This window comes from Pygocentrus nattereri, chromosome 23, assembly GCF_015220715.1.
Source record: "Pygocentrus nattereri isolate fPygNat1 chromosome 23, fPygNat1.pri, whole genome shotgun sequence".
NCBI classification, from domain to species: Eukaryota; Metazoa; Chordata; class Actinopteri; order Characiformes; family Serrasalmidae; genus Pygocentrus; species Pygocentrus nattereri.
This window is the reverse complement of record NC_051233.1, coordinates 13682242-13698439: the sequence shown is the minus strand read 5'-3', so window position 1 is coordinate 13698439 and position 16198 is coordinate 13682242. Positions and strand designations below refer to the sequence as shown.

The window sequence follows — 16198 nt, the reverse complement described above, 5'->3', positions numbered from 1 at the left end:
TACTAACACTAAGTCTTTAAGCCCAATTTATGTTTGTCTTTTTTGAGAGCAAAAAATGGATGAATAAAAACCCACCGAATACAAGCGGCCGAAATGAGTTTCCTCCGCAGGGTGTCTGGGCTCTCCCTTAGAGATAGGGTGAGAAGTTCAGTGATCCGGGAGGGACTCGGAGTAGAGTTGGAGGTGTCACAGGCAAGTCCACCTGGGAGGAGACCCCGGGGAAGACCCAGGACATGCTGGCGTGACTATATCGCCCAGCTGGACTGGGAGCGCCTCGGAATTTCCCTTGGAGAGCTCGTGGAAGTGGCTGGTGAAAGGGAGGTCTGGGCTTCATTGCTTAGGATGCTGCCCCCGCGACCCGAACCCCGGAGAAGCGGAAGATAATGGATGGATGGATGGACGGTCTACAGCCATTTCTATTTCAGTAGTTTAAACAAGCTAAATGACAGCAAAGCGATTCTCTGTGAATTTGTACACAGAGTACCTGAGCTAGGAGTCTCTCCTCCTCATCATGTGGCTTCTCATTAAAATGTTTTGAGGTACTCATCTGTTAAAGGGGAATTCCATTAATTTTCCAAAATCTCCGCATAATTCAGTCGCTGAGGTGTAAGTAAAGTTGTTAGAGTGGATTGGCATGAAATGACATTTTAGAGAAAAGTTTTAGAGAAACATGTGATCGGTGATGGGAACCAGGGGTTGCGATGTCTACGACACAAACATAGCTATTTTATTTACTATTCAAAACACTACACTGAGTTGTCATGTAATCTTGATGATTTTTTTTTTTTTTTTTTTTTTTTTTTTTTGGAGGGGGGTATTTTGCCTTACACCACTCTGCATGTACATGTAATCGGCTATGAACAGGTTTAGACAGGTCCAAAAAAAGGTTTTGGGGCAAAATCTTAAACTGACTATTGCAAAACTTTATCGTAAACAAATATCTCAGAAGTCAGATAGGACATTCATGATTTCGTCTTGTAATAACTTGACCTTTTATACTTTTTAGACGTGGACTTTTGGTTCCTCTTGCCATCACCACAATTCTGTACGTTTCTCTGTAACTGAGCTTTTTACGTCAAACCATTCTGGATAGCTTTGTTTACATCTTAACCATTTAATTATAAGTTTTAAAAAACTCTAAGCAAACTCAATATCTCCTTCACTCTGTCTCGCTCGCTTCCTCCCCCTGAGCCGAACTGCATTCCTGTAGCGCTTGAAAGTTTTTTTTTTCTTGTTTCTTAAAAAAGGATGAATAAAACTTCTCTATTTTTTTCAGTTGAAATATACTTTGTTGGGTGTTCAAATACCTTGGTGTGAAACACTGCGCAGTATGATGTAACATATCATGATAATAATAAGTATTGCCATATTGGCCACCCCTATTGCTATGCTTATCAATATTTAATTGCTTTCAAATTGCTTCCCTTGAGTTAAACCAGCCCAGGTGAATACCGTGAACAAGCTGCTGCTTTCCATATTTCCGTTTTTTAGGTAAATCTGTCTGTATTTATGTGTGAAGATAGCAGTCCTGTACTTCCTCTTATGTACACTAATATGTATCTTTGTCATTTACACAGTGTGAGGGAGATGTGAGTACCTGTGTGTGTGTGTGTGTGTGTGTGACTGTGTTCATCCCGCTTCTTGTTTCTCTCTCGTTTCCCCTGGTTTAACCTTTGAATCGACTTTCTCCTCTCTTTTCCAGTCAACCAAGTTCCATGTCTCTTAAAAAGAGCAGTGAGCAGTCATGGAAAAAAACAGTGCAGAAATAGCTGGACTACGCTTCATTAAGCAAGGGTCGCAAAAATAATAGTACACTGAATGCTGTATTCATATGCCTTTTTCACATTTTAGAGGTACATCGGATATATTCTCTGATAAAATTAGCCAGCAGGGCCGTCAAAATGAAATTCAGAATTTGCATATTTGTCAAATTCAGTGGAAAGAAAAAAACACTTTCAAATGTAGAAAATGTCAGATGTTTAGATGTCAGATCTATCTCTTTTGCAGCCCCCAGACCAGTGAGTCACACACAACAGCTATGAAACTGAAGAGTAAGTCATTGCTTAGGGAAAATGAACAGCTATCTATTATATATATCTATTTTTGCCCTAAACTAGGTATTTAATCATATCTTTGCAAACATCTGACAGCTCTTTAGTGACTCTGCCACTCTGGAAAAAAGCTGTAAGTGTAAAAAAGTGTAGTTAGCATGTCCACACAATCCAGTCAAACTTGCTGCCTGCCTACACTTGCTTTAAAACTTGCTTCGGTGTGCACACAGGGTAACTGGCGAAAATACTTTCTTTGCATCTATATACTGTCTGTTTCTGAACATTGAATTGTTTTGGACAAGCCAACGCTCCGAAGGAGGGTGCTCTGCAGTATATGGAGATGGAGCCTTTCTTTTCCTCAACTCTGCATTCAGTCATGCAACCACTCACCATTTGTATGTTAAATCCTTTCAGATTCAGCCCTTCATATGATAACAGCTTACAACTGATGAACGTAAAAAAAAAAAAAAAGCTAATTATCATAAACTCGAATAATTTAGAATAATAAATTTAAAAATGCATTATGGGAAGCTCTGCTCCGGGGCTACAGTATTCATATAACTGAAGACTGTTCAGACTATTAACTCAGTGACTTGAGAACTGACTATGCGTAGCTGCACACAAGTCACCACACCTGCTAACCACATCCAGATAGATGATTTTTTTTTTCATCTCCAGTCTTCCTTACTAGTCTCTGTCACGGCCATTTGGCAAGGCAACGCCAACTGTAAATGTCAAGTTTGAGTATGACTCCATCAGACGTCCTAGACTTTACTGGCAGGGAGACTTGAAGGGATGGAAAGTCTGAATGATTCATTCTCAGGCACTATGAAGTTTACGAGACCTAAGCTGTGACTCAGTAAGCACAGCTGGTAAGCTGACAATAACAAAATACATGTATTATAACTGGCAAGTGTTATGCAGAGTTGTGGACAAACCAAGCTTTAAATCTCACTCAGAAGCATATTTATTTTGTCTTTTGTATTACGCACAGCCTGGTTCTAATTCTATATTATTCTGTGTTTGCTTTAGAACTACACAGTAAGCACGGCTTCCCCAATAATAATTGATGATTTGTGTGTTAATCGCTGAAAGTAGTCAGTGGGCTCTTAGTCAGTGGGCTCAGTTTAAAATGTCCACTGTAATTTAGCATTAGGGTTGCAACGGTATGAGATTTTCACGGTATGATAACCGTGCATTTTAATACCGTGGTATACCGTGGAACCGGTTAGCGCTGCAACCCTATTTAGCATGTTAGTTAATGTGACCTATATAGCATATTGCAGAGTGACTTGATCTCTATAGATAATGTATCATCTGCATTTAGGAAGAAGAGAGTTAAATAGGCTTAAGAAGGTTTATTGCAAATAAGCTGTTTTTGTAGTTAACCAAAGAAATACTGATTACGATTAAATATGTAATTAATGATTCTAATGAAAATGCCTAGACTGGATAGAGATCTAGATTTATTTGCAACAATCCATGAAAAATACTGATGCTGGCAAAAATTGAAGAATTTGAATGTTTTTGTTTTTCAGTTAAGGTCCAGAACCCCTGATGCAAGGTAAAGTTAAGCTTCAAAGAAAAAAAATGACATCAAGCTGTCAGCTGTTAAAATGTCCTGAGCTCCTAATGCAGGAAATTCAGTAGATTTAAGGAAGTATTGGGAAAAAAAACACCCAAAACAAACAAACAAATAAAAAAAAACCCTAGAGTTCACCCAGTAAAAATAAGTTATTAAAAACAGTGGGGCAGATTGTGTTTTGAATATGAAAATGAACACAATGATATAGAAAATCTGGTTGCATCCCACAGGTGTTAATATTCTTGTAAGGCAGAGTAAAGAATCCTCCTAATCTGATCATTTAGGTAACTGAACTCTTGAGCACTAAAGCAACACATATGGGTGCCAGTATGACAAAAATGCTTAGATCCTGTCCACAGAGTGGCTTATGCAACAGCCCAAGGTTTGTTATTCAACAAGGGTTTTTCCCCTTTTGACTTAAAATATGCCGCACTCATTCACTTGTAACATGATGTCTGATGTGAAAATGGCAGCACCTGACCTTACTTTCACCCTCACACACGCCTGACAAAGTACAGTAGATTTAATCTCTTATACTATAGTCATACTGTTCAGTGGCATTTAAAGTGTGAGGTACAAACAGGGACAGCAATGTGGTGTGTCCTGCTTGAATATGAAACAGAATGTGGACAATACAAAATAGTACACAGTTGGGACCAGATTTGCATGGGCAGGTGGGGTAATGCAAGTGTTACCAGTGACTAAAGCCCAGCATTCTTCATCTATAATACGGATAAACAAATCATGGAAATAACCGTGGTTATATTAATACAGTGCAAACTGACAGCTAGTAAATATTCCATGATGGAGTTTTCACATCTAGAGGCACTTGAAGCATTTCAAGTGAAGCATTACAAGTCAAAATCACGTTGATATATTGTCCTACCTAAAAAATACAGTGTTTGCCCCCTTCCTGATTTCTTATTCTTTTGCATGTTTGTCACACTTAAATGTTTCAGATCACCAAACAAATTTAAATATTAGACAAAGATAACACAAGTAAACACAAAATGCAGTTTATAAATGGAGGTCTTTATTATTAAGGGAAAAAGAAATCCAAACCTACAGGACCCTGTGTGAAAAAGTGATTGCCCCCTAAACCTAATAACCGGTTGGCCCGCCCTTAGCAGCAACAACTGCAATCAGGCATTTACGACAACTGGCAATGAGTCTTTTCCAGCGCTGTGGAGGAATTTTGGCCCACTCATCTTTGCAGAATTGTTGTGGCATGACCGCCTTTTTGAGGTCATGCCACAGTCTCAGTCGGATTCAGGTCAGGACTTTGACTAGGCCACTCCAAAGGTGGACAGGTGAGTTTTGGATCATTGTCCTGCTGCAGAACCCAAGTGTGCTTCAGCTTGAAGTCATGAAAAGATGGCTGGACATTCTCCTTCAGGATTTTTGGGTAGACAGCAGAATTCTTTGTTCCACTTACCACATCTTCCAGGTCAAGCAGCAAAAACCCAGGGGGAAAATCACTTTTTCACACAGGGTCCTGTAGGTTTGTATTACTTTTTCCCTTAATAATAAAGAGCTTAATTTATAAACTGCATTTTGTGTTTACTTGTGTTATCTTTGTCTAAATCAGTAAGGGGCAAACACTTTTTCACACCACTGTACATCTCTGAGCATTAAAACCTTGAGAATAACAGAAGTTCTCCTTCATGCGATATTGATCACTCTTGGCAGTAATTCTCAAGCTAAGGACACATTGCGCCCATTTAAAGGAATCATTTGGAGAAAATTTTTATTTACATGATTTTCCATTTACCCCAAATGCAAATGATCAGCCAGCCCATGCTTAGTGTCCAAATTCTTTGTCTTTAGTTCAGAACTGGAACTGCTAGCCTACCTAGCCTCTGTTTAAAATATATATATATGAAGATGAAGAAATGCGCAGGTGAAAGTTAAGTCCAAAAGGAACTCTACTAACCCACCAGCAAAGCACTGCTTATCTCATTCACTTCTTTGACGAGTTGTCTGTAAAAATATACTCGGTACCGCTTTAGATTTTAGAATATTCCGCTTGGAGACCTTCAGATCAATAGATGAAAAATGATCGCCACATGCACAGTAACTTTACAGAATGTACCTCTTGCTAGTTTGTGGTTAGTATCAAAAGCTACAGTTTGGAGTCTGCATCAGTAAGAAATCAGTAGAAACGTACCAAGTCGATTTCTTTGTTCTGGTTGAGCAAAATGGAACACAACACCTAATTTTTTAATAGGGAAAGCCAGACATTATGTAGCTGATGATAATAATATAGTTCCAATTTTGGCTTAAGTGTAAATAACTAAAATACTCTACCTCTGTATAGTGCATATGAGTTGTAAGAGTAGCAGAGCCCTTTTTGTGGTATATAGTATCACTTTTAATGGATTCTTTAGAGACCCATGTACAGCAGATTTTCCATCATGAAGAAGATCGGCTTGTCCTTCAATTAATCACCCAAAGTTAGTAAATAAAAAAAAAAAACACTTCTGTATGGACAGTTCTACAAGGCATTTACGAGATATTTACAATTATGTTGTGATGGAGATTAATAGACATAGTTAAGCTAAATATATGGATCATTCTACCAAATTGGATCAAAGTCAGAGTTGAAAATACGTTTTTGCATTTTTAACTGACTTGGACTTTATAATTAAATCCTTTTGCTTTGAATGACCCTGTACCTGAATTATGTCTACTTATTTGTGCCAAAACTATCATGCAGATCACAGATATGATTTGATTGCCATACCGGATCGGTCGAGGCCCGGGTTAACAACAACCGCCTCCGGTGCTGTTGACCAGCAGGGTGCCGGTGGAAATTGGACTACTGTAGGTCGAAGACCATCAAAGAGGAGAGGAGGAAGGCGGGTTAGAAGGCAGCGAGAGAGAAGGAAAGGCAGGAGTGTGAAGGTTAGAGTAGGGACTCTGAACATAGGGACAATGACTGGTAAAGGCACAGAGCTTGCAGACATGATGGAGAGAAGGAAGGTAGATATTCTGTGTGTCCAGGAGACCAGATGGAAAGGAAGCAAGGCCAGGAACATTGGAGGTGGATTCAAACTGTTCTATCATGATGTAGAGAGGAAGAGAAATGGAGTAGGGATAATCCTAAAGGAACAGCTTGTGAAAAGTTTTGGATGTAAAGAGAGTGTCAGACAGGATCATGAGCCTGAAGTTGGAGGTTTATGGCGTAATTTTGAATGTGCTCAGTTCATATGCACCACAGGTTGGTTGTCAGTTAGAGGAGAAAGAGGAAATTTGGAGTAAGATGGATGAAGTGGTAGATGGTGTCCCTAGAGAGGAGAGATTAGTGATTGGTGCAAACTTCAATGGACATGTTGGTGAAGGAAACAGGGATGAAGAGGTGCTGGGTATGTATGGTGTGAAAGACAGAAATGCGGAAGGCCAGATGGTTGTAGATTTTGCAAAGAGAATGGAAATGGCTGTGGTGAACACTTATTTTCAGAAGCGGGAAGAACACAGGGTGACATACAAGAGTGGAGGGAGGTGCACACAGGTGGATTATATCCTTAGCAGGAGATGCCACCTAAAGGAGATTGGAGATTGTAAAGTGGTACCAGGGGAAAGTGTAGCAAGGCAGCATAGGGTGGTTGTCTGTAGAATGAGATTAGAAACAAAGAAGAGGAAGAGAGTGAAGACAGAGCCAAAGATTAGATGGTGGAACCTGAAGGAGGAGGATGGTTGCAGGCAGTTCAGGGAAAAATTGCAACAGGCCGTTGGGGGCAGTGAGGAGCTACCTGAGGACTGGAAAACTACAGCTAAGGTGGTGAGAGAAACTGGCAAAAATGTTTTGGGTGTTTCGTCTGGTCAGAGGAAAGAAGACAAGGAAAGTTGGTGGTGGAATGAGGAAGTCCAGGAGAGTATTCAGAAGAAGAATGCAGCTAAGAAAAAGTGGGATAACCAGAGAGATGAAGGAAGTAGGCAGGAGTACTGTGAGGCTAGTCGCATAGCAAAAAGAATGGTGGCAAAGGCAAAGGCTCAGGCCTATGATGAGCTGTATGAGAGGCTGGAGAGTAAAGAAGGAGTAAAGGACTTGTATCGTTTGGCTAATCAGAGAGATAGAGCTGTAAAGGATGTACAGCAGGTTAGGCTGATAAAGGATAGAGAGGGAAATGTACTAGTGAGTGAACAGAGAGTGATGAGTAGATGGAAGGAGTACTTTGAAGAACTAATGAATGAGGAAAACGAGAGAGAGAGGAGGACAACGGGGGGAGAGATAGTGGATCAGGAAGTGCAGACAATTAGTAAGGTGGAAGTGAGGGCAGCTTTAAACAGGATGAAGAATGGAAAGGCAGTTGGTCCAAATGACATACCTGTGGATGTATGGAGATATTTAGGAGAGAAGGCAGTGGACTTTTTAACCAGGTTTTTAACAAAATCCTGGAGAGTGAGAGGATGCCTGATGAGTGGAGAAGTAGTGTACTGGTCCCCATTTTTAAGAACAAGGGTGATGTGCAGAGCTGCAGTAACTACAGAGGTATGAAGTTGATGAGCCACACCATGAAGGTATGTGAAAGAGTTGTTGAAGCAAGGCTAAGGTGAGAGGTTCAGATCAGTGAGCAGCAGTTTGGTTTCATGCCCAGAAAGAGTACCACAGATGCACTTTTTGCATTGAGAGTGTTGGTAGAGAAATACCATGATGTTTGCAGATGACATTGTAATCTGTGGTGAGAGTAGAGAGCAGGTAGAAGAGAATCTGGAGATGTGGAGGTTTGCACTGGAGAGGAGAGGAATGAAGGTCAATAGAGACAAGATGGAATACATGTGTGTGAATGAGGAGACAGGTGGAAAGGTGAAGATGCAAGGAGTAGAGGTCATAAAGGTGGATGACTTCAAATATCTTGGGTCAACCATCCACAGCAATGGACAGTGTAGAAAAGAGGTGAAGAAGAGGGTGGCAGAGATGAAGATGCTGAGATTTTCGTTGGGAGTGACAAGGATGGACAAGATTAGAAATGAGCAGATCAGAGGGACAGTGTAGGTGGAACAGTTTGGAGATAAAGCCAGAGAGGCCAGGTTGAGATGGTTTGGACATGTGTTGAGGAGGAATAGTGGATATATTGGACAAAGAATGTTGGAGATGGAGCTGCTGGGTAGAAGGAGAAGAGGTAGACCTCAGAGAAGGTTTATGAATGTAGTGAAGGTGGACTTGGAGATGGTTGGTGTAAAAGTAGAGGAGGCAGTGGATAGGGCAAGATGGAGGCAGATGATCCGCTGTGGCAACCCCTAAAGGGAGCAGCTGAAAGAAGAAGAAAGAAGATTTAAAACAAATGATGCAACATTTGGTTTTATCACTACCAAACAGTCATAACACTACAGAAACTTTACCAAATGTTTCAGTAGTGACAGTTTCAGCTAATTTTCAGTAGTGACTGTTTTCAGCTAATACAGTTTGGGAGAACCACTGCCTTTACCAAAGAATCCCTGAAGAGTCACTTTGGTGAGAGTGTCCAGTCTTGTCTGCTAAGGGCTGGTGTGACTCAAGGTTTTCATTCCAGCACCTGAACAGCTATTCGACTGGGATCAACTGATTAGAAATAGTCAGGAGTGCTCCAGCTTAATTGACTCAAAAAAACTACAGCCACATCAGCCTTGTGGAGATATCATTGGACCCTCTTGGTGGAGAATAAGCAAAATTACATTTAAGTCAATGTTTGGATATGTTAGCAGCTAAACATATTGCTTAAATTGTGTAGCCTGTCCCATTTCTGTCATCTATATACAGATTTCTTACTTGTTCAGATTGGTCATAAACATCACAGTGACATAATCCCACCTTGCCAATTTAAACTAATCCCAGACTCTAACTGCTGCTGCTTGTATTTTGAGAATGGTGAAGGTTTACTGTGTGGCTGTACATCTCATTTTTGATTTTTGATTTTTTTTTTGCTTGCTTGCTCTGGTTTGAGTTGCCTTGATTTCCTGCCAGCTGAGTGTGCTGTGTGCTGAGCCAGTTTTATGTGAATGCATGACTTTGTGTAAAATTCTGTTTCCCCCCTCCACCTTTAGGCTGCACCTGATTTTCAGGAGACTAGGCCACGCAATTATATTCTATCTGCCAGTGCGTCTGCGGTAAGACTGCTGCAGAGAACATAGTCTTTCTCTCTCTCTCTCACTCTCACTCTCACTCTCACTCTCTCTCTCTCTCTCTCTCTCTCTCTCTCTCTCTCTCTCTCTCTCTGTCTGGCTTCCCCAAACCTCCATCAATCCAGAAAATACGCACCCACTCACTTTCAGTAGCTTAATCATTCCCAGACACACCCATGTTCTGTATTCTCATATTTCCTGCTTAAACAACCCATCTCACCCCCTCACTGTGAAGTGTGAAAGCATATTTGTTTGGAGACTGGAATTTCCAAAACATTTTTAAAGGACACAAAGCATAGTATAATGAGATTTCCTTTTTGATTTCTTGTAAAGCACTCTTATTGATACTAATGAAGGGCTGTAACACTAGCTGTAGGTGAGAATCACTGGGAAAGATGGGAGGATGGAGAGAACAGAGAAAGGATAGAATGAAATTGTGGACTTTGGCTGGGTTACTCTGTAAGAGACTTTGCTTTTCTGTCCATCCTTCCATACATGGTCCATTCAGTGGGCTGATGAGTTTCAGGATCCGAGTGCGAATACTGAAAGAAAGGTGATGAATGTCTTAGATGTAGAGAATCATGTTAAATTGTGGCTTAGTAATGTAGGCACTTCAAGCTGCAATACGTAAATATTTGATTTTGCTAAAAATGAAAGCAGCATTACTGAGTCAGTAGGAAAAACAAAATTTTTTTCTGCTGCAGCAAGTTTCACAATAAAACCAAAAAAATAATTAATAGTTTAGAGCTGTTCGGTCTGATTTAGCAAGAGGTTTCTGGGACGTTCCCTATCATGGCAAGACCTCCACGAGGCTTGTGATATCATCTGTCATCCGATCATGCTCCCTAACTATTGCCAATTGACAATACTATCAGCAAAAAACCCATTTCAACGGGGCAGGTTGTGCCTGCAGCTGGACAAAATAAGCATGTTTTTTTGTTAGAAACATCCAACTATAGCATAGTTATTGCTATACAGTAGGTCTAATAAAGTTTGTGTTTACATCCTAACACTTCTTGTTAAAATATATAAATAAAATAAAATGTTTAAAAAACATTGCCTAAATGTTACTGTAACTGTAGATAACTGCATTGTCTTTTTTGTTTTTAATAAACTGATGTAATCACAAAGTAAAAATCTTTAAATCCCCACTCATGTTTTGTAACGGAAAATGTTGCATGCGTGGAAGGCATGACAACAAGTGGGGGGAAAAAAAACAAGATCTACCTTGGCAGTCTGAAACCAGCCAACATATCAGGGCAGATTCAGAAAACATTCATTCTTACAAATATAATTGCTTTTATGCATCTTTAAGCTATGAACAGTGTGTTTTTCGGATATTAAAATCTTCTCACTTGATTGACAGTCATGATACTATTGGCTGTAGTCATTTGGCACAAGCCCTAATCGCTATTCCAATAAGAGACCTTGGGCTAGACTCCCAATGGTACATTTACTTACCATTATATGTCACTCCATGGAGGGTCCTTTAAAATCGTAACTACGGTCACGCAAAATAATCCACTCGGGGGTGCACAGCACAGTTCATGTTACAAATATGTTCTTCAAATTACTTGCATACTCTAAATCCCCAAATGTACGTAATGCAGCTTTGAAAGTGTTCAAGTACGAAGACCAGCTTAAAAAAGTAGGTCTAATTTATCCTGACTAGGTTGTTCTGCTTGTAGAAAACATTTAGATCAGGCTTAAGCCAACACATGGTGTTGTACATATATTTATGAAATGTTGTATTTTGGTAATTGTTTTGCTGTTATTGTTTGTCATGTTTCCATCCACTAGAATGTGTTTGGAAAACCTTGCTTGGTGTGTGTTGTGTTATGCGTATTGTGTAATGCTTTTGCGCGTGTAATTCATATCGAACTAAAATCTCTTTATGCTTTTTTTATGGAGAAGTCATGAAGAGATGGAAACTTACTGACAACTATTGTAAAGACTATGTACTGTGGTGTGTAAAACCAACACACTGCCATACTGTATTTGTCTGGTAACACTTTCCCGAAGGGCGGTGTACATAAGGCTACATACATGAGCTCTTAATGACAGCTGATGAAAGCTCACATACCCATTTGCTTACTTTTGCCCACTCAGTCCGATTTGGCAAACAATGTCACATTATCAGAGTTATGTCACAGTGACCTACCCCGAGCTGCCACAAGTCAGCTATCATAACAAACCACTGATTAACCCCAAAAAGTATGGTGACAGAATGCAACGACAGGTGAACTGACATAGATTTTATGTTTTAAAGCTGTCAAACTTTCAGGCTAATGTTGGAAGCAAATATTACAGGCTTATGTCACTTGTCCAGAGAGGCCAGTGTAGGTGCCATGGAGCCTTATGAACATTGTTCTACAGTAGTGTGTTACCTTTTTCCTTTTGATTATTTATGTCTGGGTGGAAAAGAAATAAATGACTCCGGGTAAATTGTATCAATTAATCATCATGTGTGATTTGTGCATTTGCCTTTGGCCTTGAATTCCAAGCCATTGTGTCAGCCCACCACACAAAGGCTTGACATAAAGTGGCTTCAGGTGCCTTTAAGTGCAGGAAGTGTCTCTTAACATGCTGGTATGTGAACCAAACCCTTTCCACTCCAGCTTTATATAGTGGGTTAATCATCTGTTCTGGCATAAATATTTTTTCAAATGTTAAATATTATGATGACATTACAGTATCAACTGGTAGAAAAATAAGTCTTCTTAGCACAATCATGTGGAATAAGAAAAATACTGGATTTTAATATCATAAGTCTGCCAGTAGGCTTAAAGCACGTGTCAGACTCCAATCTTTGTGTGCCAGAACACTACAGACTTCAGCATGCTACCTCATTAAACATACCTGATTCAGCTCATCAGCTACTTAGCAAGTAAACTGAATTCTGAGCATTAGATGAGGGTAATCTCTCAGCACTTTGGCCTGGGAGGTCCCCAGTTTGACGTGCGTGGCTTAAAGGAAACCCTGTGTTTCAAGTGACATGAAAGGGTATAATCGCTGCCATTTCGCAGATTGAATAGGTTCCTGACTTTGCTAGCTAACAAGATTTCCTTACAGAATACAATGTGTTGCCCCCAGGCTATCTATTTTTCCCCACAAAAAGTTTATTTCTTTTTTCTCCTACCAATAATATTTATTTCCTGATCGTGGATAAACACCCACTATGTGAAGGAGTGTAAGAGGCTGTGTTTATATACACCACTGACAAAGAAGCCATAAGCACAGTGAATATGTCATCACACCTCATATTCCTGTGATATAATTGATGTTAATGTCACCTCTCTTATCTGTTCTGCTGCGTGTAATCAGCTGTGGAGTGAAGAGGTGGACAAAGTGAGTATGTCCACTGTAGAATTCACTTTACTTGAATCTCCTTTTTTCTGAGGTAATATATAATATAGAAGGATGTGATCAGTTTATTTGCTACACCTACCTTGCCTTATTGGCTATTTTACAAGAAACATAAAAGAATTCTGCTTCTTTTTGATGTACATTGTGCATAGCAACAGTTTAGCTGCAGTCAGTAATTATACAGTACTGTGTAAAAGTTTTTTTTTTTTTTTTTTTACAGCAAAAACACCTGTTAATAACAAATGGCTATGTTTTTGTGTCAGGGGAAAAAAAACTGAAAACTTACTTAAAGTTACACAGACCCCTGAAAGTCTAAATAAAATTTCAGTTAACACTAGCCTCCATTCTTTTCTGTAGACTTTGAGTTTTTGCAAAGAAATCTGCAGGGATATTTTTCCACATCCCAAGTTCAGTCTTAGAAGTTCATTGCATTTTCTGCTTCTCATGATCCCAGTAATCCCAAACACATTCGAACATGTTGCGGTCTGGACTGGGGTGATTAGTCTTTTATTCTGAGAACACCAGCAGCTTCTTTGTTTGATTTGCAACTTTACTTATTTTTTTCCTGTTTCCTTTTCTCAGCTTCTTAACAGCTACACATTTGACTGGAAATTAAATAAATAAAAGTGGTCTCTGACTTATGCACAGTACTCTACACCTACAAAGTAGGGTCTGTCTGGTATATCGCACACCAACGGTGATGCTCCTGCTGATAGTTTCAATTTATGACTTGTTTTGTATTGTAATAGATATCCGATGTCAAAACATTCTCATGAACTTTTGAACGCTCATAAAAGATTTTATGGTTTCAAGCTTTTATACACAGTATAAAAATTGCCTACAAATACCATTTGCTCACCTCCTGTTATGTCAATAAAGCCTGAACTGTGAAAACAAAGCACAATGCAAAAAAAGCCCCAAAAATTAAAAGGCCTAAAAAGTTTTTAGCATGCAGATAGAAGATTCTAACGCAAGAAAAACTCTAGTACAAAATGCACCTATATGGTAGGTGTACCTTATAAAATTATCAGTAAGTGTAGGTACGTGGTTGCTGTACATAAAGTTAAAAAAAATTCTGTGTACCTGTATCATTAAATGTAAACAGTGATTTTATGTGTAAAAGTCTTAAACATTCGTGTCTCAGACAACGTTAATACACAAAATAGTAATGAATATGCAGTTTGATGTCTATTTATATATTTAAATATTTTGATGTATTTTATTACTTATGACATATGAAGACGACACTTGTAGGTTCACTGGTTTTTAATAAAATGGCTGGGTTTGCTCTGTGGACATCAGGATGCCTGGCTTCTGTCACCCTAAAGAGCTACATTTATCTGATCAGTATCAGAAATAGTTACTCTGAGTACATCTCTGATTTTTTAGCTTTTATAAGAAAGCACTGATATATCACAGTCACATATGTAATTGTGTGTGCGTGTGAATTACAGGCCGAGCAGGAACTGCGAGTGGCTCAGACAGAGTTTGACAGACAGGCAGAGGTGACTCGTCTCCTTCTAGAGGGCATCAGCAGTACACATGTGAGTCAGACTTTTATTTCTGGAGCACATTTCTACACAATCCACACTAAGACAAACACTGGGTAAACAGATACTCCAGTTTTGTGGGTATTGACATTGGCATACTTGAGCTGGTCTCATTTGGGATTTCCCCCTACAACTGATTGTTTTGAATATTTAATCTGTGTAGCCCACACAGGTCAGGAATAATATATACTCTTTGTTCCTGTGTGAAGATGCACTTAAGTTCACTGAGAACTGATATTTTTCCTTTATTGATGTTTTCCACGTGCTTTGAGATTTTATCCGCTTTCTATTCAGAGTGTAATAAAAATAGTCTTCTTTTCTATGTCACTGAAATTTTCCCAGGTAAAAGTTTGACAGTGATTTGTTTTTCTCTTTTTTCCATGCAGGTGAATCACTTGCGTTGCTTGCATGAGTTTGTGGAGGCTCAGGCTGCCTACTATGCTCAGTGTCACAAGCATATGCAGGAGCTGCAAAAGGAGCTCAGCAGGTATGTGGAGTTTCTAGCTACTAGCCAAAACCCTCACTTACACACCAACTGCATTGTCTTTTCTTATTTTGGTTTAGGATAGAGACCTGAAATTGACATCTGAACCCAAACATGGTCTGAGTTTTTCCTCCTGTGAATTTTAAATCATAGCCTGACTGTAGCGCCACAAAATTATGTCTGAACCTGACTGTAGCTCAACAAAACTTATATGTGGCTGGATAAGATTCTGTCCAAACCTGACTAAAGCCCTGATTAGTTTTTTGACTGAATCCAACTGTAGGCTGGCGAGGCTTGGTCCGAACCTGACTGTAAGCCGACAAGATTATGTCCGGACCCGACTGTAGGCCAACATTGTTAGTTCCGAACCTGACTCTAGGTCGACATCTTTCTGTCTGAACCGACTTCGGCAATAATCATTAACTATCCAAAATTTAAAAGATTTATTCATCAGTCAGGGTTTTCTAATGACATCTCAAACTCGTCTCAACTCATTTTGTCGGAACCTGACTGTAGGGCCGACAAGATTTTGTCTGAATCTGACTGTAGGCCGACGAGATTTTGTCTGAACCTGACTGTAGGGCCAACAAGATTTTGTCTGAATCTGACTGTAGGCCGACGAGATTTTGTCTGAACCTGACTGTAGGTCCAACAAGATTTTGTCTGAATCTGACTGTAGGCCGACGAGATTTTGTCTGAACCTGACTGTAGGGCCAACAAGATTTTGTCTGAATCTGACTGTAGGCCAACGAGATTTTGTCTGAACCTGACTGTAGGGCCAACAAGATTTTGTCTGAATCTGACTGTAGGCCGACGAGATTTTGTCTGAACCTGACAGTAGTCCGACGAGATTTTGTGTGAACCTGATCAAACCTGACTGTAGTCCGACGAGATTTTGTCTGAACCTGACCAAACCTGACTGTAGGCAATGAGATTTTGTCCAAACTTGGAGGCTAACATTGTTCCTTCCAAACCCAACTTTAAGCTGACATAATTTAGTCTGAACAATAATCATTAGCTAGTTTAAATTCCATTTTAAAAGATTTATTTATCAGTCAAG

The 16198-nt window shown here is 39.6% G+C and overlaps 1 protein-coding gene across 10 annotated transcripts in view; it reads left to right on the top strand.

The window, feature by feature from the left end:
- Positions 1 to 16198, top strand: part of sh3glb2b (SH3-domain GRB2-like endophilin B2b) — a 58566-nt gene that overhangs the window by 27430 nt on the left and 14938 nt on the right. For 4 of the 10 annotated variants that reach the window (XM_017701709.2, XM_037533379.1, XM_017701708.2 and 1 more), the window contains 4 exons: positions 9661 to 9723; positions 13063 to 13086; positions 14559 to 14648; positions 15041 to 15141. In XM_017701709.2, the coding sequence (XP_017557198.1) occupies positions 9661 to 9723; positions 13063 to 13086; positions 14559 to 14648; positions 15041 to 15141 (278 nt within the window). The remainder of the gene's footprint in view (positions 1 to 9660; positions 9724 to 13062; positions 13087 to 14558; positions 14649 to 15040; positions 15142 to 16198) is intronic. The other 6 variants (XM_017701714.2, XM_017701713.2, XM_017701712.2 and 3 more) reach the window with 2 other exon arrangements.